At 44.9% G+C, this 23,336-nt stretch overlaps 1 protein-coding gene across 1 annotated transcript in view; it reads left to right on the top strand.

Moving 5' to 3' along the window:
- The window catches only part of Ephb1 (EPH receptor B1), a 425,502-nt gene that overhangs the window by 316,117 nt on the left and 86,049 nt on the right, over positions 1 to 23,336 (top strand). The window contains exon 6 of the mRNA XM_048794387.1: positions 19,966 to 20,090. Coding sequence (XP_048650344.1) covers positions 19,966 to 20,090 — 125 coding nt within the window. The remainder of the gene's footprint in view (positions 1 to 19,965; positions 20,091 to 23,336) is intronic.

The following is a 23,336-nucleotide window of genomic DNA, read 5'->3' as shown; positions in this document are numbered from 1 at the left end:
GTGTGTGTGTGTGTGTATTCATGGGGCGTGTTTGTATGTATGCGCATGGTCACGTGTTTACATGCATACATGTATAGTGAGAAAATAAGAGTAGAAGTGTAGAAGGCTCCAGCTGGTGACCATATCCTTGGTGCCATGGAGACAAAGGTTGTGGTGGTCCATCTTACCCGATGAATAGGGAGTGGTAATTTCTGCATTATGTTGAGTGTGTAGTATAAGCTGCCTTTGTTAGGAGTATTTCCCTTGGAGAGTTTAAGGCAGAAAACTGGCTGAAGTATTTTAGTGTCCCAGCTTCTGGGAATAACAATCCTGCCAGGCTGTCATGTAATGCTGGGCTTGGCGGTCTTTTCTCTCTCTCTCTAAGCATGTGCGAATAAACCTGCCACTTACATCAATTTGCTTTTATTTCGTCCCCTCCCTTCTCCCTTCCCTTATCCTGCTATTCCCGAACCTGCCCATCTGCTTGTTTTGCCATCTGCACCTTCCCAGGCTGCAGGGGAGCTGAGGGACCAAGGCTCCTGCAGGGGCCCTTGCATTAACAAAACTCAAGATATTTGTTTTTATCCTCAGCCACTTGCTCCTGTGCAGACACATGTCTCGTGCCCTTTGATCTCCTTCTCAAAAGCCCTTTTTATTCTCAGTCTTCCCTGATTTTGTAGTCTCCATCTCCATTTTGATCTTCTAATGTAGGATTCCTTGTTAGTGCTGCTGGAATTTTGACACCAGAAAGTTGACAATCAGTGAGAGAAAGATGAAACTGCTTCTTGGTGGTATGTGGTGCTCTAAGGCAAATATCACAAAGACCAGTGGTTCCATAAATTCATGGTCTGTGAGCTTTGGAGGAACCTGGTGATGTCACACTGGTTTGGTAAAGACTTATATGAATACAAGTTGCCTTCATCCAGCACTTACTATTGTTTTCAGGTAGAAAACATTAGAATAAACATTTGAACCTATATCTCTGCAAGAACTGTTTAGTAACATGAGCAGAAGCTACACGTTTTACCAAAGATGGATGAGAGACTAAATAGCAGGCATCATGAAAACTGAAGTTCTCAGATCCACTGAGAACGAAGCCATGGCATGTCTCATCCCTTCCCAGCACACCCTGAGCTCATGCACTCTGGGTGGGGCCTAGGGTTAGCTTCCCTCCCCGGCCTCATGGTAGTATACAACCCCTGTCAGTGCCTGTGATCACCACCATCCCAGTGTGTGGGTCATGAGATGGCAGGTAAAGAATCTGACCAGGAGTAGTCCCAGAATCAAACATTAAGTCAACCAATAAGTGTACTGAGTACCTACACTGCCTGGAATTTTGGGTGGGTGAGTCCTGACTGAGGAAGAAATGAGTTATAATTACTGTCCTTGACCCCTCATATGTGTGTTGCTCTTGAGTTCACAAAGAATTTTGGAATAGGTGGACTCATTTGATCCTCTTAATTACTGGATAACAGAAATTATTGTTCCTGTTTTTCAGATTAGGAAGCAGAGGCCTAAAGGGATTTGGAGAATCTGGGATGATGGGGTGCTCAGAGAATCTGGGAATTAAAGTAGGGTCAGTAGGATATCATCTCTTTTGTTTCTACCTTCCCCAGGCCTGTCCCAAAAGTGGACAATCCCTCTGTCCACTTTAGTGTTCCCCATTTTAGAGTCTCCAACAACTGGTTTTTCTGGACTCCAAGAGTTGTGATCTAGGAAAAAAAAAAATTGGACAGGCTGTGATCATCTTCTGGATCACTGGACTCACAGTGCAATAGCTCTTCATGCAGAGGTGAACTCAATCTGGAGGTCACCAAAGGGTCTGTAGAGTTCTGAGACTTGGTCTCCATCTTCCATCACAACCCCAGTCACATACACAGTGGCGGCATTCAAGTACTTTTCATTTGCTTAGGAGCATGAGAATTGGATCCTCCTCACCCAGGCTGTAGGCAGCGGTGGATAACTGCCATTTTTAAGCACCACCAGCATGCCTACCCCCTCCAAGTTCTTTACAGAGATGCGATGGGTCAGATAAAGAAACCGGAGGCAGAGTGCTTCTGGAATTTGCTCAGCACCTTACAGCCAGAAAATGATGTTTCTGGGTTTCAAACTCAGGTTTGTGGCCATTTTATCCTCAGACTGATCAAAAAAAAAATCACATTATGGCGGTACATGTAAGTTATAAGCTCTCTCTAAGCTATTGCCACATAGCTGGGACACTTTAGCTGTCAAAAAATATGTCTATCATCTTTGGTCAGGGTTGGTCATGAATTATGCAAGCTTGGATTTACGTGAGGTCTTCGGGGATGCAGCCTCACACTGAATACAGCTGCCAGGATTTTAAAATAGACCAGATCAGGTGGAACGCTCTCTGTTCCAGTGGCCAAGAGATCTGCAGAGACATTGTCACCACCACTGATTCCCACAGTCAGTCTCCGACACCTGGCTCTAGATTCAGACTGATGGCTGGATCATCCAGCTGTCAGAAAAAATTAAGTGAATGACAAACTTTACTTCTCTCTTTTGCCAACTAGACTCTGAGTATCGGAGTTGGGGAAGGGAATCTCAGAGGAGATCTTTGGGGGAAAGACAAATCAGATCAGTGAATGATTTGGGACCACCTTAGCCAGAGTGAACAAACTCCTCGGCTTGTGAGGGCCAGGCAATATTGGAAAAGGGGCAAATGCTATGCCAAATGCATGTGAAATACTATTTTATTAAGTATTTTATATATATATATATATATATATATATATATATATATATATATATATATGTGTGTGTGTGTGAAATACTATTTTATTAAGTATTATATATATATAATATTAAGGCAATAGCAATCAGTGGGGACTGCAGGGAACTGAAGGACACAGATGCAATCACTATCTGGCTCCCACAAGTGTTGCCTGGCTCAGCGCTGCCTGATTTTATAAGCTGAAAATCCAGATTTAAAATGTTGACAACTGATTAGAAAATTTTAGAGCACTTGAGAGCCAAACAAATCCAATTCTGGATTTGGCCTGTTGGCTGTGGTTTGCAACCTCTGATTCTGAGGGCTAATCTGATTTACCCAACCCATCATGATGAGTGGGCTGTCAATGCAGTCTCATTCCACCCTGGGGCAGTCATCTTCCTCACCTCTTGGGCTCGTGGCAGCAGAGGTGCAGTGCAGGGACTCTGGGATTTGGTTCCCCCTCTCTGCTCCCCTCATGATTCACACAAGTTCATTTATCTGCCAAGATCCCTCAGTTCTTGCCTGTAAAATGAGAATCATGATGCCTGCCTGCTAGTTCTGTGGTGACAAGCAAATGAGATAGCGGATGGAAAAATCACTCTGTGAACCACGCTATGGGCTGGGAGACTAGCATCCTTTCTGAGAATATGTCCTAAGCCAGAGAGCCACGTGCTGGATTTTTCTCCCTAGGCTGTTTCCTTCCAGAGCTTCTCATTCTCTTTGTTTGGGACTGATGTTATCTGCATCGGATACATAATAGATCTCTGCTTGCTCTGTGCTGAGAGAAGTGGGTACCAGAGAAGATGATAGTCAAGTCTGCATCAGGATGAGCTAATGATGAGGTTAGGACCAGAGCCCAGAAACTAAGTACCTGGCACAGGATGCTCCTGCCACTCAGAGGAGCCCTTCTATCCACCTTGTGTTCAGAGAAGTAACACTTTTCCCCTGACTCTCAGGATTCCATCAGCTCAATTTATATCTGACAGTCACATCAGGGACAGTTCACGTGTGGCCTGCTGTGCCAAATGCATGTGAAATACTATTTGCCGTGCCCACAACACACACACACACAATCCAGTACTTCATATTGTTTTGGAAAAACAATACTGCTTTTATTAATAGTCACAAACCCCTCTAGTTTGTCCATTTTAGGGCATTTTTGAAGTTCTTAGAGAATTAAAGTCACTCAACTACACTCCTTTTCCCACAAAATAATTACCTAGACCATCAATTCCTCCGAATTCATCACCTAATTTACATTATTCCTTGGTTAAATATAGTATTTGCATGCATAAAGAATAATCTTTGAATATGAAAAGGAATTTATGATATTGCAATATATTGAGCTCTTTGGAGGAAAGATATTATGTAAATCTCAAAATTAAATATTAAAACAATATTACACGCTGCCTGTAAAAATGTAGAGTGTTAAGATCCCATATGCTGAAACCAGTTCATTTTTAAAGGCTGGTCTCATTGGAAATTAGCAGGCAAAATTTGCTCCAGAGCAGAGAAAAGATTGAGTCAGAACTTTAAAAAGACTAGAGCGACTTTCAACTTTCGTTGAAATGAATCGAGAAAAAAGTTTGGAGAAGTAAATAAAATTGTTACCATTCTTAATTCAATTTCATAGTTCATTTCATTGCTTTTTCCCCCCGTAGTTAATTCTAGAAAGGCTGTTTTTGTTGTTTTGTTAAGTCCTAGTTTTGAGTCCTGGCCCATTTGCAGAATGGCATGATGTCTGTGGAGCTTAGGAGGTCAGCAGGTGACACTGCTCATGACCAGGCTTGTGCCCTCTCAGACCCATTCTCTGGGCAGCCTTGGGGTTCTCAGCTAGATGATGAGCTCTGTAGAGAAGCAGACTTTCTCACTTGTGCCAGTTTCATGAGAGAGGTGCTGCACAGTGCTAGGCGCAGAGCCTTGAAAAATATTTGCCAGATGGCTTTGGTCCCCACAGACAAACATTGTTATATTATATAAGTGTTTGGCAGGGCTCTGATAATCAGAATGTGTCCTGGTGGTCCCCAGAGGGCATCTTAAGATCCATCCCAGATCAGCCATATGACCAGATATCTGCCTCTGTGGTTCCTACAAGGAAAATGTCAGGAATGATGCGTAATATGATGCTATAAGCCCTGATCCCCACAGAGGAACACAGAGAGACCCCACCACCCTCAAAGAGGGCTGGTTGGGCTATTTAAAGACTGACTTTGGAAATGCATTCATTTGCTCAACAAAATCTTTTTGACAGCTTTCCAAGTGCTGCCTCAAGGGTACCTGCTTCTTAGGGCTCTCATTCACAACAAATATTTATTGAGATGACCTGTGTGCTACACATGGCTCCATATACCAGGAACATAGCAGCAAACAAAGCAGACCCAAATCTGTCCCTTGGTGGAGCTCCCATTCTAGTCCATGGCGCCCACTGAACTGGGATCAGAGGCCCAAGCCAGTCACAGAGTGAGTGGGGTCTCTGCTCGGATGTGACTCAAGGGGTCCCAGATGCTCAGCTTGGCTCTTAGGACCATACTGTTCCAGAAGTTAGAAGTAACCACATGCAGTTGCTAGAGAGCCTTTCAGTCCTGGGTGGTTACTTCTCTGACCCCTCTTTAACTTGTTGGAAGTCCACATGGGGTTGTTATAACCCTCAATTGCAGAGGGGACACTGGTTGGATGAGGAGATGGTAGTCATTTGCCTGGGACCTTGGCAAGGAGAGTGGGAGGGAATGGGGCTCCTGTTGATCTTACCCCTCTACACCCCTGTGGCAAATCAACTCCATGATCAGACCAGGCCCTCCAGAAGAGCTTGTCCTTATCCCATCTTATTGGTTACTGCACCCCAGCATCTAGCTAGATGCCTGAAACATAGAAAGCCCTCAATAAATGTTCATTGAATGAGCTAATAAATTATTAACTAGTTGCACGAATGCATGCTCTTTCGGAAATTAATGCCGGCATCAGCAAATGGTGTCGTTTCTGTACTCTGTGGTTTTTCCCTTCATTGGGCATCTTTTGTTGCAGGGTTCTGTTGGAATTAAACTCCTACATTCTCCCAAGCATTGGTGAGATCTGGGGCTTCCTGAGTGCACTGTCTCCCAAAAATATGGCTCCATGAAAACCACTCTGCCCTGACCTGGCCTGAGCCCCACAGAAGGGGACCCAGCTGCTTGAGCCAGCCCAGTCGGGGGTAGTTGGGATGGCATTCCAGTGCTGCTTTCCGTCTACCTGAATGCCAGCTCCAGGCCTATCATTTACCCAGCACCATCCATGTTAAACAGGCAGGAGCACCGGGGGTTTTTGAATGCAGCAATTAACAAAACAGTAATCAAGCTAAGTGTTTAATTTCAGAAAATTAACATCTTCTCTGAGCGGATGTGAAAGATGGGGGAAAAGGTACATTAAACGTTCCGGGTAACTAAAGGCCATACTGGACCACAAATATTTTCCAGCACAAGGGAGACTCTGTCAATTCCCCAGGCCTTGGGATCAGTTTTCTTCCAAGAGCCAAACTGCAGGATGGTGGCTATAGAATTGAGCCTTAGGATTTTAGCATGTCTTTTCTTCCTTTTTAAATTTTTTTTTGGGGGGGAGGACTAGGAATAGAGTAAATGCATTCTCCATTCAGAAGCATTTAGGAGAGGAAGACCCCAATTGTGTCCCCTGTGAGCATATCTATCTATGGAAAATTCCCAGCATGGTGCTATCCTTCTCCAAATTGCACCAGTTATAAGTGTGACACAATGCATTCTTGGATGCATGTGTAGGTCATATTTCTCCTGATAGATCTCTCCAGGGAAAGGACCACGTCCCCCTCTTCACAGTGACCCCTGGACCTCAGCACTGTGTCCTCTGCCTCAATGACCTGGCTGGCATTACATCATGCCCACAGCCTGGAGCTGCCTCATAAACCAATTAGCTGGCATCTGCTTGCATGTGGGGAGGAAGCCTGTAAGGGGTGGGCAGGCACAGGGCCAGGTGGAGATGAGGACAACAGGTTCCACCTTGTGTCTATTCCCTCAACTGATGGCCTGGATGGGAGTGAGTGCCTGGGACAGAGGATGGGGAAGGCAAGGAAAGTGGCTCTGTCTGAGGGACGCTGTGAGGTCTGAGGCTCAGACAGGAAGCCGTGAGGCTCTGGGACAAGGTGCCATTGCAAAGCAGGGGAGCAGAGCTGTCAGGGTCGAGTTAAGCCTGGCATTGCCTGAGGAAGCCAAGGAAACTATGCACTCACGGAGCTGCAGGAACCCAGGGAGGAGACTGACTGACAATCTGCCTTAATGAGCAGCTTTCCTTGAGGGGTCTTGCAGGCAGCTGACATGGAGAACAAAGAAAGCAAAGCAGGAGAACCAGAGAAAGGTTTGCAGCTCCCAAGGAGACAACCCAGGAGCTCCCAGAAATCTTCGGGGACAGCACCCAGAGAAGTTGAGTTCAGCTCTGAACAGAGCAATCTGGTGGGGATTTTGAGTACCCACTGAAAGGATTATTTATGCACTTGGATATTCAGGCTTCTGTTTTTCTCCTTGAAGTGGGAGATGAGGTTGCTTGCTGTGTGAAGGGGGTGGGATGGGGTTCAAGGTGCGAGGAGCATGGGAGAAGTTTGACATCACCATTCCACAGCGGAGATAGAATCAACCAGAGGAATCCAGTCTTTCCAGGAAGGGTGGAGAGCTCACTTGGGGTTGATGGTCACAGGATTTCAGAGCATGGCTTTCTCAGTAGTACGTGGCTCCTGGCAATCAGGCTCATGGATCTGTCTTTGGTTGACTTTGGATAATTGTATGGTATGAAAAGATAGTGGCCCTCCATGCTGAGGGTATGGGGGGCACTATGAATTACATTAGGAAGGATAGGGATGAGAAGGGGCTGGTGCACTGGGAGGAATAGAGACCCACAGGGCTAGGTGGGGTTAACAAAAGCACCAACTCCGTGGTGATGGTGGGGAGTGGTGTGTCCCTGCACCACAGCCAGGTGGGGGCTCTGAGGAGGAGGAGCTGTGGCACCTGAGACCAGAAGACTTTGACCTCCAGGTCATAGTGACTGCAAGTACAGTGACATCAGTCTCCAGGTGGTTGTGGTGGGTGCCCCAGCTGCAGGGGATGACACTAGGGGATCACCAGGGCATGCATCCACTGTGGGTTGTGTCTTGCTCTTTCCCGCAACCTCCCCAGTGGGCCACTTTCCATGATCAAATATCAGACTCACCAAAGCTGCCAGAGCTATTGTCCCAAACCAAAAAAGGCTGAGAGGCCTGCAGGAGGCGGGTGAGCAGCAGGCCGCAGGTGACACATGGGTCATGATGATCTTGTCCTCAGCTGCCATCATAGCACCCCAGGACACCTGCTCAGGACAGGCACCTCTTGACACGCAGCCCCCAATACACATGCCCCTCAATGGCCTCCCACAGCCCCGAGGTCACAGAGTTCAGGTTTGCTGTCATTTCCACACTAAATTCCCATTTCCTGAGACACCTTCTGGTTCCCATAATAATGAAGAAGAGCTTCAGGAACACTCCAGGCTAGGGGGACCCAGGAGACAGAGGTGGGCAGCAGGACCACTGACCTCCTGCCTTCTTCTGAAACAGTGTTCTGCATAATTTCCCCTCGGGTGGGAGTGGTTGGTGGGGACTCTGGCTGATTTCCTTGAAGGCAAAGGGATCCTTAAGATTGTGCCTGTGTCCCTCTATGCCCATCCAGGGCATCCTCCAGGGCTCTGGAATTGCTGAGTGCAGTAGGAGGGGAGAGGGGACCCTCATTGATCTTGGAAAGGAGGCTGGGCTATTTCTGGCCTGAAGTCCTTTACCTGCTCTTGCCTTCAGCATTCTAATCTGTAAATTTTAAGAGTTGACAGAAAACTGAATGACCTCAAATGTCTTCTCAAAGCTTAGCATTTCTGACCTCTAGATTTCTAGATGAACAGTTCCCACCCAAGCAGGCATCCGACTCAGGAGAAGAGCTAATTAAACACAGATGTCTGGAGCCACCCCAGGTTCTGATTCAGTAAGACTGGGTGGGACTCAAGATTCAACATCTCTTAATTCCCAATTCCCAAGTGATGCTGATCTGGAAACACATTTTCAGAACTAGCAGAGTCAAGTGGATCTTGAGGAAGAACTCCCCACCCACCCACCCACACATACACATTGGAGATAATATCAAAAATGATGGACCCCTCCTCCTCTCGCCCGCCCCCCCCCCCCGCAACACACATAGACACACCCACTAAAGCCTAAGTGGGTGAGTTAATGAAGGGAGAAAATGTGGCTCCCAGCCTGGGTGGGGAGCTGAGACCCCAGTCTGAAGCCCTCACTTTCTCTCCCACTCACATCCCTTTGAGCCACACCCCGTAACTCAGACGATATTCTTCTTTTGTAGAATAGTGTGGGATTGCAGCTGCACACCCAAAGAAGTCTCCTGTCCCCAGGTGCCTCGGAGGTAGGGGAGGGAGATGAAAGGAAGTGTCTGGGCCATCTCATGGCGCTGCACAGAGCAAAAGCAAACACGAAGTCAAAGTCCACAATGAAGGAAAACAAGGAGAAAAATAATTAATTCTACTTTTGTATTCATACCCAGTCTCCAAACTAATTGCTTATTTGTTTAATCTACTTTGACCAGAAGTGTTACTGCACCAAAAATATTTAATGAGTCAGGCTTCCTAATGTAAAAATCCAAGCATATTTGTGCAATGAAATGCATTTTCATCGACAGAGGGAGAAGCTGTTATCTGAGCAGGACCTTCGCCGTAGAGCCTTCTCCTAGAATAGAAATGTCAGAGGAAACACAACTCATCTGTGTGCGTATTATACTTCTTTGTCATGGGCCTAAAGTCTTTAGCTGACATTTGGATACGAATTTTATTTCTTTCCTATGGTTATGTTTAACATGAGAGAAAATGTTGGCCAGTCACTCCCATTCCCTCACCCTCAATTCCACCACTCACACCTTCTAGGAATCCACATAATTTAATTTCAGGCCTCAAAGGGACTCCGAAAGACTTCCAGAAGTTTTGGAATGTGTCTTCAAAACCCTACAGGGTCTCTGGAGATGTGAAGTGGATTGGCCTCTGGGTGCCAAGCCCCACCTCTGATTCTTCCAGAGCATCTCTGAATTGTTCTGTTCACACTTTATACTTTATCCTTTGGAGAAAGGATTCCACGGCTTAAAACTTAAAACAAACAACAACAAAAACAGAAAAGAAAGTTTAGAAAACCACTGATGTTAGAGTAACAATTCAACCAAAACATCTCTGTGAGGTGGGATGGACCCAATTCCCAGGGATCCTCACCTACACAGTGGAGTTTCCTGTCTTCACTTCCTTGGAGCCCCCATAGTCAGAAATACTCCATATTCCTGCTGAATCACAGGCTGGCTTCTCCCTCCTACCCCTTCCTCCTGTGCAGTCCTATATCTATGTTTGATAGACCTAAGCCATTTTCTGACCCCTTTTTCTCCTGAGATCTTTACAGAAGAGACCAGCAATTCCAGTAAGAGCAACATTGTTCAACATTTAATCTATGCTGCTAACAAGTGGGAAGAATGTTAAAATTGGGTTTCCTGCCCTCAAGACTTTACTCCATGATGGAGATCAGGGATGAGCGTCTGGAAAGTTAAATACCAGTGTACTGTGTCCTAAGCTGTGTGAGTATTTGTACTTCTCTGTCATCTCAATGACAAATGATAATACTCAATGAGAATTACAAACCATAAGAACTTTGAGTTGGAGGTGAGAAGGGCCTGGCAAGGCTCAGCCAAGGGCAGGATTCCGATCCACCTGTGGCTTTGAAGGCCAGTGGGATCGTAAAGACAGGCAGACAGAGTGGGTGGTTCTGTGGACAGACATTGCAAAAGCTGAACTCTCTTGGAACACAGTGAGTAGAGCAGTTAGATAAAAGCAGCACGTTCCTGAGCCGGCCACATAGTCAGTGCCTGCCACATTTTTAAATACCAAAGAGAGAGTTGGAACTTTTTCCAGTGGGGATCCACTGAAGGTGTTTGAGCACCAGAGTAATGTGGGTAAAATCTATAGGTTTAGAAAGACTAACATGGCTACAGTGTAGTTTGAAGTGAAGAAGTCCAGGGGTAGACAAGAGAGCTGGGATAGAAAGGTGAGGTTTAAGGAGATCCAGGTGACAAGATCTTTGGGTGGGCCATGACATGTCTCTTCCTCTGAGTCACCAGATCTCCTTATCCTTAAGAATGAGGCGCCTATCATTTACTTTCCAGATTACTTCTCAGGCAAACCAGGTCATCTTGAGATGTCACAGGGAATACCAGCCTCTTGTGGAACACGTGCCCATCACTTCAGCCTCTAGAGAGAGGGTCCAGCTCTTTCTTGGCCTCCCTGTCTCCAAGCCTGTTCTTACCCATCATCTCCACCCTGTCTTCGTCAACATATTTATTTATCCCCTTTAAGGTATTTATTAAATAAATACCCACGGCTGTCGCTGGATTGTGTTTTTACAGCACCTTGGGGAACTGTGCTCAGGGGTTGATTTGCATATTCGAACAGTGGTGGACCCAGAAGGAGAGAGTTTGGAGCCATTGCTGAGTGGCTGCCTGACAGGTGGGATCTTGTGGGAAGGAGCAATAGACCACACAGGGGCCTATGAAAAATTCATAACATAAGGATTAATATTCCTGCTTTGTAGCTGAAGAATTTGAGATCCAAAGAAATTAAGGGTTTGGGTTAACCTTAGCCCAAGGTCAAACAGTGAGCGGCAGGTGGCAGAGTCGGAATAGGAACACAGCATCCATGAGGCTCTGAACATAACCCTTCTTCGCTTTTGCTAATGCCAACTGCGCCGAGCTGGGGTCCTAGCTCCTCACTATTCCTTGCCTCACCTGTTCTCCTCAGAACTGTAGTCCATGGTGTAGATTGCATGTGGTAAGTCCAAGAAAGATTTGGCTAGGAAATGCTATTTTAGATAGAAGAGCAGGAGTTGGTATTTCCACTATGATCTAGAAATCCCAATCCTAGGTATATCCCTAAGTGAAGAGCAAACATAATGTCCACGTAGAAACTTCTGGATGAATGCTCACAGAAGCATTATTCTTAATATCCAAGATATGGAAACAACCCAAATGGGCATTTGTTCTGGAAAATGCAGATGTCCATGGTGGGTAAAAACAGTTACTAACCCTCAGATATACATGGCTCAGGCTGCGGCAGTGGTGTCATTCTGTAGGGTCATTATGAAGGCCCCCCTATATGAAATGGTCAGGAAAGTGACCCCACCCTGCCCACCATGAATTATGCTTCTCTGTAAGGATCTCCTTGGAAATTCTGAATATGCAAGGCCCTCAGACTAGAGAGACTATGACCTTCCAGGAGACTTGCTATGACTTTTGCCTAAGTTAGAAGAAACTCAGCTGTGTCCGCACCTCTTCCAGCCACGAGAGATGGACTCAGAGGAAGGCTGTCCCACCTGCAGAAGGATCACTGTTTTCCCTTTTAGATAAGGTTTGCTGAATCCCCAAATCCAAGCCTCACACTTTTATAACCTCTTTAAATATTTCACTCTAACAGAACAACTTCATCGTGAATTATATTTGGGTTTTGCTATTATTTTTCTTTCACACTTCTTAGAAATACTTTTGATATCTTAATAAAACAATGCATTAGGCTCACATAATTTATTAAATCTCCAAATGGATTAGGGCTAAAACTGTTGAAAGAATTATTTTGACCCAAAAATCAATTAAGAGATTATGAAGTACTTTCTAATAAGCAAAGATAATGCATTAGAACTTAGTGATTGTCCTAGAAAAAAAAACTATTAACTCATTCTCACATTTTGGAATATGAGATGCTTAATGGTTGGGGGAAAATACCCCTATTAAATAAGGAAAACAAAATGAATAAGAAGAAAACTTTGAACTTGACTGAGTCTATAACTAAATGAAAGGGTCCAGAAATGTATGGCCCATGGGAACCTGAGGTAGGATATAGCAAGGCATCTGTCCCTCGGGACTCCAGGGTCTAAATTTGGAGCTTCTACCTTCTGAGACAGAGTCATGTCACCATCCCAGACCCAGCTTGGGTGTCAAGGTTTGAAGTCCCCATGACCCCCTTCAGAGTCCTTCTTACGCATGGTGGGCTGGCTGGTGGCCTGCCAGGCCCCATCACTGATGCTACTGATCATGACGAGTGACCCGTGACTAATTTGAGTTGACAGTTGTTCCATGTCATCCCTGAGATCTTTCCAGACTAATAGCTGGGACCATTCTGGCTCTGTAGTTTATCCATATCTCACTTGTTGGTTCAGGTAAGAACATTCTGGGCACTCCCTCTGCTATTTATGATACGCTACCTTGGATCTGTCTGCTTCTAAAGCAGTTTGGGAGTAAGATCTCTCCAAAGTCTTTGTGAACAAAAACAGAGCCAAATGACCTCCACCACCCAGCCTGACCTTATTTCCTCTCCATCCCTGATCTCCTTGACCAATGATGTTTTAATTTAATTTCTGCTTCTGACATGTTTAAAGTGCCTCTTACTATTGGCTGTGGACTCTCTTAGTAGACACTCCTGGCTCTGTCTTTGTTTGAACCCAGGATGATTTTTTTTCCTTGGGGACTGAGAGACAAATGCTTCTCTGGGTCCTGGTTTCCTCTTGAGTCAGTATCTCCATCTTTCTAAGAGGGGCAGGGCACTTGTGATTCCATTTGGATGCACCTCCTTTTTAGGTCAAATATCTTTATTAAGCCTTCAGCACCTTCTTTCCAAATAGTTCCTAGACTAATTCTTCTAATGCTTTCTTCTTATCTTTTCCTATTTGTTTTTTTTTCCTTGTGAATTCTTCATTTTCATTTCTTTTTCTTGGTAGAATGTTTAATTTATTCAGAAGATTTGTGTGTGATTTCAGCCATCCAATGAAACTACTCCTTCATCTGAGGATTGTGGGGAAGAGAGGACAGTCCAGAACTGACTGTGGGAATCAGTGTATTGGGGGGGGGGGATCCCGGGGGGGGGGCCTCTTTGAATTAATTTCCTCCCTCTTTCATCTACCTTAGTTTTGCTAGAAGTTGGTGTTCTAGTGAACACCTGAGCTCATTTTTATTATTTTCTGTTTTGTCTGAAGGTTTCATAGCACATAAAACATCAGATCTAACGGTGGCATTTGCCCTTGAAGAAGGAAAAACCAAATTCATCACTGTGGGTGATTGCTGATGGCGTAGCACCAAACGTGAGCTGCCCCTCATTTCCAGGGAGGAAAAGAAATACTTTCTTGCTTTCTGCCATGTGCTCAATCCCATGGCAATCAAATTTTAAGACATTTAGAGTGACCTGTGTGAGGACACACAGCCTTCCACAGGGACTGTAACCATCGTGTTAGCTCCATAAATCCCAGAGATGCAGACAGGGATGACCATAGCACTCTGGCAACTTCTCCTGGATCCACGCACCGCTAATTGGCTGCGGGGTGGTCCAGACCATCTGTAGAAGCAGGGGTGTTCCTCTCAATGGATTGCGGCTACTGATTGCCTCTGGACCCCTCTCCCCCATGATTGCCTCTTTATAGTCTGACCCCCACTAGACTTCAAGGACCTGGAAGGCCAAGCTGTGCCTCTCTTACTTGTCCTTCTGTCCCCACTGGTTAGAGCAGGTCTGACATGGCATTTGGCATTTCCATGATGGCTTTCTGGGGAATGGAGGTGAGGAGAAGAACCATGCCCAGGAAAATTCTCAGGTTTGATCTTTCCAATTTTTAAAATGTGATATTTCAGCTCTCCAGGAACAGGAATCCTGAAAACCTGCAAGGCCATGCCATGATTGGCAACCTGTAAGTTGTGCTTCTATGTAGACCTGCAAGGGCAGCCCGGATGGTGGTGTGCAACGGGCAAGAGCACTGTTATCAGGAGAATTTTGTACACTCCCATCTTGGTGCCCACTGGAATCCCCACATGATCTGGACTGACTCCAGGAAACCTTGGTCCTCTCCCATGCCCAGTGCATACGGGTCTTGGAAAGATGCTCATGGGCCATCGACGTGGTTAATCATGGAGCCTGTCGCTAAGTCTGGGCTCAGGTCCTAGTTTCATTTTACCTGGCTTAGCATCAGCCTTTAACATTTTGTCCTCCCAGGGACACTTATTTCTCTGTGTTTCTAGGAAATCACCCTCCCCTAGCTTTTCTTCTTTCTTATTGGCCTTTCTCAACACCTCCCTTTTTAAAAATTTTTATTTGTTCTTTTTAGATATACATGACAGTAGAGTATATTTTGACACGTCAAACACCCGTGGAGTATAACTTCCCAATTTTTTGGTTGTTCATGATGTAGAGTTACACTGCTCATGTGTTCATATGCGAACATAGCAAAGTTATGTCCAATTCATTCTACTGTCTTTCCTATTCCCATTCCTCTCCCTTCCCTTTATTCCCCTTTGTCTTATCCCGTTAATTTCTATTCTTCCCTCCCCTGTTTATTTTTTTGTTAGCAGCTGCATATTAGAGAGGACATTTGGCCTTTGGTCTTTTGAGATCAGCTTTTTTTCACTTAGCATGATAGTTTCCAGTTACATCCATTTAATAACAAATGCCATAATTTCATTCTTCTTTATGGCTGAGTAATATTCCATTGTGTATGCATACCACATTTTCTTTATCCATTCATCTGTTGAAAGGCACCTAGGTTGGTTTCATAGTTTAGCTATTGTGAATTAAGCTGCTATAAACATTGATGTGGCAGCATCACTGTAATATGCTGATCTTAAACTGAGGAGTGGATAACTGGGTCAAATGGTGGTTCCATTCCAAGTTTTCTGAGGAATTTCCATACTGCTTTCCAGAGTGGTTGCACCAATTTGCAGTCCCACCAGGCAATGATGAGTGTGCCTTTTTCCCCACATCCTTGCCACACTTATTGTTACTAGTATTCTTGAAATTGTCTCAGGCCCCTTTGCTGTTTTCTTCTATCTCATGCATCTCAGAGCATCTTAGAGCATTCCACTTGTTCTCTTTGTGGTCTGTCAATACTATTGCTTTTGGTATCTTTGACATAATGATGGCTCCAAATCTCTGTCTCCAGTCTGGACCTTACTCCTACTCAACATCTTCCCAGAGACACATGGACAGCTCAAACCCATGGGTCCAATGAGGTGCACCTGCTCTTTCCTCCAAACTGCTTCTGTGAGTGTTTTCCCTTCCTAATTAAAGGCAGCCCTATTGTTCTAGTTGTTCAAAACAGAAGCCATGCAGTCATTTGGACTCTTCCATTTCTTTCGCATCCCATATTGATGGAGATAGTCTAAATACTAATGCTTCTTAAATTATAGTTAGAGTTACATCGCAATAACCATCATATATTGAAAATGTCATAAAAGTGCATCTATCAAACATAACCTACTGAACATACACGGTTTTATCCAGCCTGAATTAAATGTACTCAGAACATTGACATCAGCCTGTAGTTGAGCAAATCATCTAGCCCAAGGAAATATTTTATTTTGTTATTGTTTTGGTCTCAACCATAATTTAATTAATTTATTTATTTTTAAAAATTTGTTCTTTTTGTATATATATGACATTAGGGTGTATTTTGACATTATACTTGCATGGAGCATAACTTATTCTAATTAGGATCCCATTATCGTTGTCTGTGATGAGGATTTCCACTGGTCGCGTATTCACCTATGAACATAGGAAAGTTCTGTCCAATTCATTTTACTGCAAAAGTCTATTTTATAATAAAGTATTGAATATTTCATAATTTATTAGATTTAGTGAATACCTGTAATCCAAAAAATACTAGCAACGTAGTGCACCATGGGATATGGGGTTGCTTACCCTCAAGTTTGCACAGCTGACTGGTAGCTGTGGCTCGCAGCCCCTGCCAGCGTTGAGGGAATATTGTACGCCCCATTACGAGGCTGGGAAAAGAGCAAAATTCAAAATTAGAGGTGCGGGTTCTACTGAACACATATCACTTTTGCAGAATGATGAAGTCAAAAAAATCTAACTGTCCTTAAGTCTGGCTATCCAGGGTCCAACCACCTACCTCCATTGCTCAGCATCTGTCCAAGTAAACACAGTCTCTCCCAGCCATGGCTCTAGGATGAATGGCAGGTCCTCCTGATTTTACATGGCCCTGCAATCTACTTGCCATACAACAGAAGGTGACACAACGAGCACACATGTCATGCTGTGTCACTGGGCAGGGACACCCTCCTGTGGCTCCTGTTCACTCAGAGTAGAAGCCAAAGGGGTCCAAAAGCCATTGGGTCTCCTCTCTGCTTCAGTCCCACTGGCTCTTCAATGCTCCCAGGTCAGACCCTCTGCTCCGCTGTTCCCTCTTAAATGCTGTTCCCTAGAGATCCTCATGCCTCCCTCCCTCGCCTCCTCTACCCTGCGCTCCTGCATCTGCTTCCCAGGGAGGCTCTCGCTGCCCACACACTTCCCACACTGCAGCAGGCAGTCTGAGTCCCTCCTTCTGCCCCTTTTCCTGTTGTCTGTACCATCTTTTAACATTCCTTGTGATTTATTTATTACTTCTAGTCTCTGAATCTCTTCATTGAAAAGTAAGTTCTAGAATGGGTGCAGTGGTGCCCACCTGTAATCCCAGCAGCCTGAGAGTCTGAGGCAAGAGGATCACAAGTCCAAAGCCAGCCTCAGCAATTTAATGAGGACCTAAGCCATTTAGCGAGACCCTATCTCAAAATAAAAAAATAAATAAAAAGGGCTGGGAATGTGGCTCAGAGGTTAAGCGTCTGAGTATCAAAAAAAAAAAAAGAAAGAAAGAAAAAAAGAAAGTTCTAGGAAAGTAAGAAATTGTATTTTCCTACTATGATCTCTCTGGAATCTAGAATGGTGCCTGGCATGTGATAAATGCTCAATAACTATTTAAAGAATTAAGCTTGGCCATACTATCAAGTTGGAAGGAAGAGAAAATGTGTCTCTGGTGAATGAATCAGGATCAAAAATTGTTTCAACTTTCTAAATTAATAGGCCAAATTTAACATCATGAAGGGTAAAGAGATACAGGTAAATCCCCAGAGCTGAAAACCAACCCTACAAACAAAAGATGAGAACATACCAGAGGGAAACTTAAAGTTCACTTGTGAACTGTGGCTTCAGAATTGAACGGCAGGGACATGTTTTTGATCCAAAGGTGAATGGTCACATAGCAGATGTATAGTACATGGGTCCTGGTGGTATGTGTTTTACCCTGTCTTTGTAGCTCAAACAGTGAGGAGAGAATTGGGTTCATCTCTGGGTCTCACGCCTAAGGCAAGATTTAAATAACCTGGATCCCATTTGTAAAGGATCTACCTTGGGTAGCATGTCCTTTTCATGGAGGGAAAAAAAATGTTTCTAGTACCTGGTTATTCTTTTCAGGAAAAAAAAAAAAAAAACCTCAGGGATGATCTAACTAGTTCCTATAGATATTTGACAAGCCAGTCTGTGGAAGAAGGAACATGCTGTATTACCTTGGTTGGCAGAGCTGAGACCAGTGGGAAGAAGATAAATTTCAGATAAGGATAAGGAAGGTATGTAAATTGGTGAGAGTTAGAGAAGTCTAGAGCAACAGCTCCCGGAGGCAGCCAAGGCTTCCATCCCTGGGTACACAGCAGGCGCTTGGCAGCAAATATTTGACAGGGAAATTGTAGGGGGATTCAAGACAACATGAATTCGGGTCCTGCAGGAGTCAGACAGCAAGAAGAGTTTAGACATGCAAGAGGTTTATTGGGGGACATGTGACAGGAGCCAGAGGGGGGTGGGAGCATCATCAGGCCACAGTGAAGGTCCGATCCCCTGAAGTAGAGCAGGAAGAAATGGGGATTGGGTGGGGAGAAGCTTACACTGCGGTGCTACTCCTAGGAAGCATTGGAAAGGTCTACGGAGAGTTCTTGAACCACAGTTGCCCTATAGAAGCGTCCCATATCTTGCAGAGAAGGGCCTGCTACCCTCAGTCACTGGCTGAGGGCGGCCTGTGGGAAGCAGACCTCTGTATGAATGTGGTGATAGATTTCAGAGAACTGCACTTACAGGCACTTATACCCCTGGGGGTAGGAGCTCTTGAAAGGCGTATTTTCTTGGCACACATGCCCTCTCTATTGAGAGTTGAGCAAACTGACTTTCACAGTCCCAGATGACCCTCTGCTTCCAAGGCCTCATCCCATCGCTTCTTGCTCCTGCCTGGGAGCACCTCCAGAACACACGATCTGTGTCCCCTTCCCCAGCCCAGGCTGTGCATACAGTTGGCACACACGGAGGGTCCAAGAAGTGGAGACGGCTACATGCAGCCTCCCTGTGATCCACTAGCTGTGCCCTGTAATTGCAGGTCTTAGAGGGAATCTATTAACTTAAATTGAGGATAGTAAATGTCACTCAGCCACAGTCCCCAGAGAAACCCTTGTACAGTGGAGTTTGAGTGAGAAAACGACCTTCATCACTGCAAAAGTGCCAGGACTAAAGGGAACAGCCCCTGAGCAGAGCACAGACTGAAGCTCCATCCATTACTCGCCTCTTCCCCTAGAAAGACAGCCCTCGTTTATCATTTCCAGACTGTTTTCATTTTACTTACACCGTGTGGGAAATGTTGAATTGGGCAATAAATGTTATTTCTAAACAGAGATTTTTCTAATCAACTTTGCAGATTTTGGAATTATGATCTTGTTTCCAAATGTTTGGTTTGTGGATTGTTTCTTCATTTGTATTCGTGAGCTCCTGATTGCAAATGTCCTCATTCAGAAAACTCTTGACAGTACCTCTGTTGTTGGTCCATGTTTGTGTCTTCTTAAAGGATGGCTCTTCACTTCCTTTGGAAATAACAGTACAATCGTACATGCAATACCAGAAAAAAAAATATTGGCTGGAATGTTCTTTCTGTTGCACAGTAATTCTGTACTGACCAGTTCTACTTTTTCGATATCCTCTCTTGCCCCCAGGATCTCCTCTGCAACTGCTCAACCCATTATTTCAAGACCAAGGTTGCTTCAACACCTGCTCAAAAACATTCCATCGTTTCTCGTTTCCTTCTGTCTTTTCCTCTCACTCCTCCAACCCTCTCTCGTTTGGGACTAGCCTTTGTTCTCTCTGCCATGAAAATCCCACATCCATTCCAGTCCCTGCCCACCCATGCTTTCCTCTGCTAAGTGATCACCTGACTCTCCTCCATCATCCTAATCTATCCACAGGACCAGCTCAGCTGATGGGAAAGAAAAAGAAGAGTTCAAACCCAATGACTGACCCCTGAAAGACGGCACTTCTCCTGTTATCAAGCCTATGTTCAGCTCCCCTGTCTCTTCCTCTCTCCACAGCCCCCTCCACTGTTCCCATCATGCACCAGGTCAGTGCCACCATGAGGAGCATCACCTTGTCATGGCCACAGCCGGAGCAGCCCAATGGCATCATCCTGGACTATGAGATCCGGTACTACGAGAAGGTAAGCCAGCCCTTCATGCAGGCCTGCAGGATCAGGGCCAGCCACTGTTCCATGGGTGGTGTCTGGCTGAGGGCACCGGAACAAGGCTGGAGGGGGTCTGAAGGGAGGGAGGAATATGGTGACTGAGGACAGAAGTTAGTCAGATCTGCCCTGGCAAAGCCTCTGAAGCCCAGGCCATCTCCACCGACTAAATAGAGACCACACTGCAGTCTGGGCTGTTATCTGGGCTGGATAGGGCAGGACCAGACCCTCTTCCAATCACATGTTCACTTCCAATCATGTGATCTGAAGCATGCTGCAAAACAGTCCCATTATCTGAACCTTCAGAGGATAATTGGTTTTGTAGAGCTCTGGTTGCCAAAGTTTTTGATGATTTGCCTCTAATATAAGTTTGTCTATTTATAAATTCTCTGCCTATGCCAGTGCATTAATATATGGGTAGAGGTATAAAAACCTTTAAAAGGATGAGATTAAAGTTAAAAGAAATAGAAAGTTATGTGTTCTTTTCCTCAACCGCTCTTTAGCACCTGCTGCTAGAGCTACAGCAGAGCATGGTGCTGCCAAGGAATGGGGCCTGGTGGGTGGGGTGACCTGAGGGTTGGTCCCTGACTGATGGGCTTCCCTTTCAGCCTGGTGAACTGCAGCAGGTGCAGAGCTCGAAGGAGACCACAGTGCCTTCTCCACCAGCTCAACCCAATACTTGTCAAACACCAGATTCATTCATTTTGTTGTTGTTGTTGTTCAAGAAATGTTTATTGATTACCTACTCTATTTGACAGGTACTATCCTAAAATAGATTAGTGATCAAATTCGATTAGTGGACAAAGGTTCTGGCCCTCAAGGGGATTCCTTTTCAATAAAGGTAGACAGAAAATGAACAATGAGCATGAGTAGTATAAAAGAAAAAGTTAGGGCAGGGTAAATGGGATCAGGAAGGTCAGGCTTGGGAGAGGAGTAGATTACAGAAGTAAATAGAACGGTAAAGGGAGGTCTCTTGGAGAAAATAAGATCTGAGTGAAGATCTGAAGAAAATAAGGTTGTTGTAAAGCAGTTATCTAGGAGAGGAAGAGGCAATAGATTGTGCAAAGGTCCTGAGGCAATATTATGCCTGGTGATTCACTGAGCAGGAAAGAAACCAGCATTCCCAGAATGAGGTAAGCAATGGGGAATTAGGACATATGAGGGAGTTTACCAGGGGATGTAATCTTGTTCATCCTTAGATAATTGAGTGATCTGGGGAGATATAGCAAGCAGGTTTAGGAGCAGCAGCAGAAGAAGATCTGCCTTACATTTTGAACATTATTCAGACTGCCCCCATTGAAATAGAACTGCTAAATTTATAACCATCTATACGGAAGATGAATCCAACAAGTTGGATTTGGGGTGTGGGACTGTTTTGGCTGAGCTACTGAAAGGATGTAGCCACCATTGACTGAGAGGGGAAGGGCTGTGGATAGAGCATATTGGGGGTGAAAAAAGGAACTGGAAGTTCAGCTCTGCTCTAAATTACCAGTAAGAGAGCCGAGTAGACAGTGGAATAGGTAATTACCTGTACCTCTCTGGAGTTTAAGGTGGGGACCAGGATGAAGAGGTCCATTTGGGATGTCAGAGTGGATGACATGAAAACCCTGAGTCTGGATGGGTGGTTCAATGATAAGAAGAGGATCAAGGGGGGGCTGGGGTTGTGGCCCAGAGATAGAGCACTCACCTAGCATGCGTGAGGCACTGGCTTCGATCCTCAGCACCACATAAAAATAAAATAAAGGTATTGTGTCCACCTATAACTAAAAACAAATAAATAAATATTTAAAAAAAGAAGAGGATCAAGGGCAGAGACTAACACCACTGCCTATGGTCACCATGTTGAATAGGAGACTGCACCAGCTTCCAGTGTCCTTCACAACCAACCAGCCGTGCAGCAATGGACACGTTCCTTAACCATTCTAGATCATGGTTTGCATGTAGTGCGATGACTTACCTCCTGAAAGTGGGGGTCCAGTGGATCACCAAGCTAGTCTGCGAGAAGGTGTACCACCCTTTCATCAGTAGAGTTAAGCTTGCAAGCAAGACGGAGGTGTTAGACAGTTCTGCTCTCTTTAGGGAATATGGGATTGTTTTATGCAAATAATTCAGTGAATTGGGGCTAATTTAAACCATCTGGACTCATAAGCACCCATTATGTATCATCTACTGTAATTGGGGGGGGGCTCTTATTTGCTCAATAGTTTTTGATAGTTAATAAAATAAATGTTGACTCACCAATACATGTTGGACCAATCCGTTTGAACCTGTTAATCGCATGAACCAGCTGTTCCTATGAATGTGGACCCAACAGTTCCAGAGTGCACGGTCTGTGGCATGATGTCAGAGTCACTGGCAAGGACCACCCGTCCTCCTTACCCCACACACGAACTTGCAGCCCTATTGAAGGAACAGCTCAGCTCAAAATAATAATAATAATAATAATAATAATAATAATAATAATAATAATATTTTCCCTAATGTGCACCAATTGAGTGTCAGGGGTTTTATGAGCAGTGTCTTTCCTCTCATACCCCAGGGCAATAAGGGTTAGTATAATTGCTACAAGTAAAGAAACAGATGCATAAAGAAGTTCATAAAACACAACAACAATCTTGTTCACAGTCACAGAGCTGGAAAGCAAGAGGGAGTCCTTGGTCCTCAGCAGGTGACAATATTGGGAAGGAGCTGAATGTACTGGAGACCATCTACACCTCCTCCTCCTCCACCTTCCTCCTTCTCTTCCTCCTTCTAACATGCTGTACCCAGGGCAGTCCCTTCCGTAGGCAGCTAGGACAGGGTAAAGGGCTTAATGACAGGCCTAGGATCAAAGCCACGAGGCTCATGCCTGGGTGCCTTGGCCTTGTGCTCCCCAACCCAGCCCAACCCAAGCTCCTCCGCTGCCTTTCCCTTTATAGTTTAAACCTCCTCCCTTGAAAGATAGCAGTTAACCTCGACTTCTTATGCCACAAGAGAAACGTACTCTCCCATTTTAAGCTAGTTCCTTGCTTCTCATTAATTTATACCAATTATTAACAGACACACACATAGCAACTCAATGCCCGAGGCAACTTGCACATCTCAATGAAGCATATTATTGTCCTCACCCCAGAGGATAGAGAGATTTCATTGGGAATGCAGGAGATTCTCTGCCCAAGCATTGGTTACCGTTCAGTATCTTACTGAAGACCTCCCACTTATAAAAGTACCCCACTATGAAATCCA

Source organism: Marmota marmota, unplaced genomic scaffold (assembly GCF_001458135.2).
Source record: "Marmota marmota marmota unplaced genomic scaffold, marMar, whole genome shotgun sequence".
In the NCBI taxonomy this organism is placed as follows: domain Eukaryota; kingdom Metazoa; phylum Chordata; class Mammalia; order Rodentia; family Sciuridae; genus Marmota; species Marmota marmota.
This window is presented reverse-complemented; position numbering and strand designations above follow the sequence as displayed.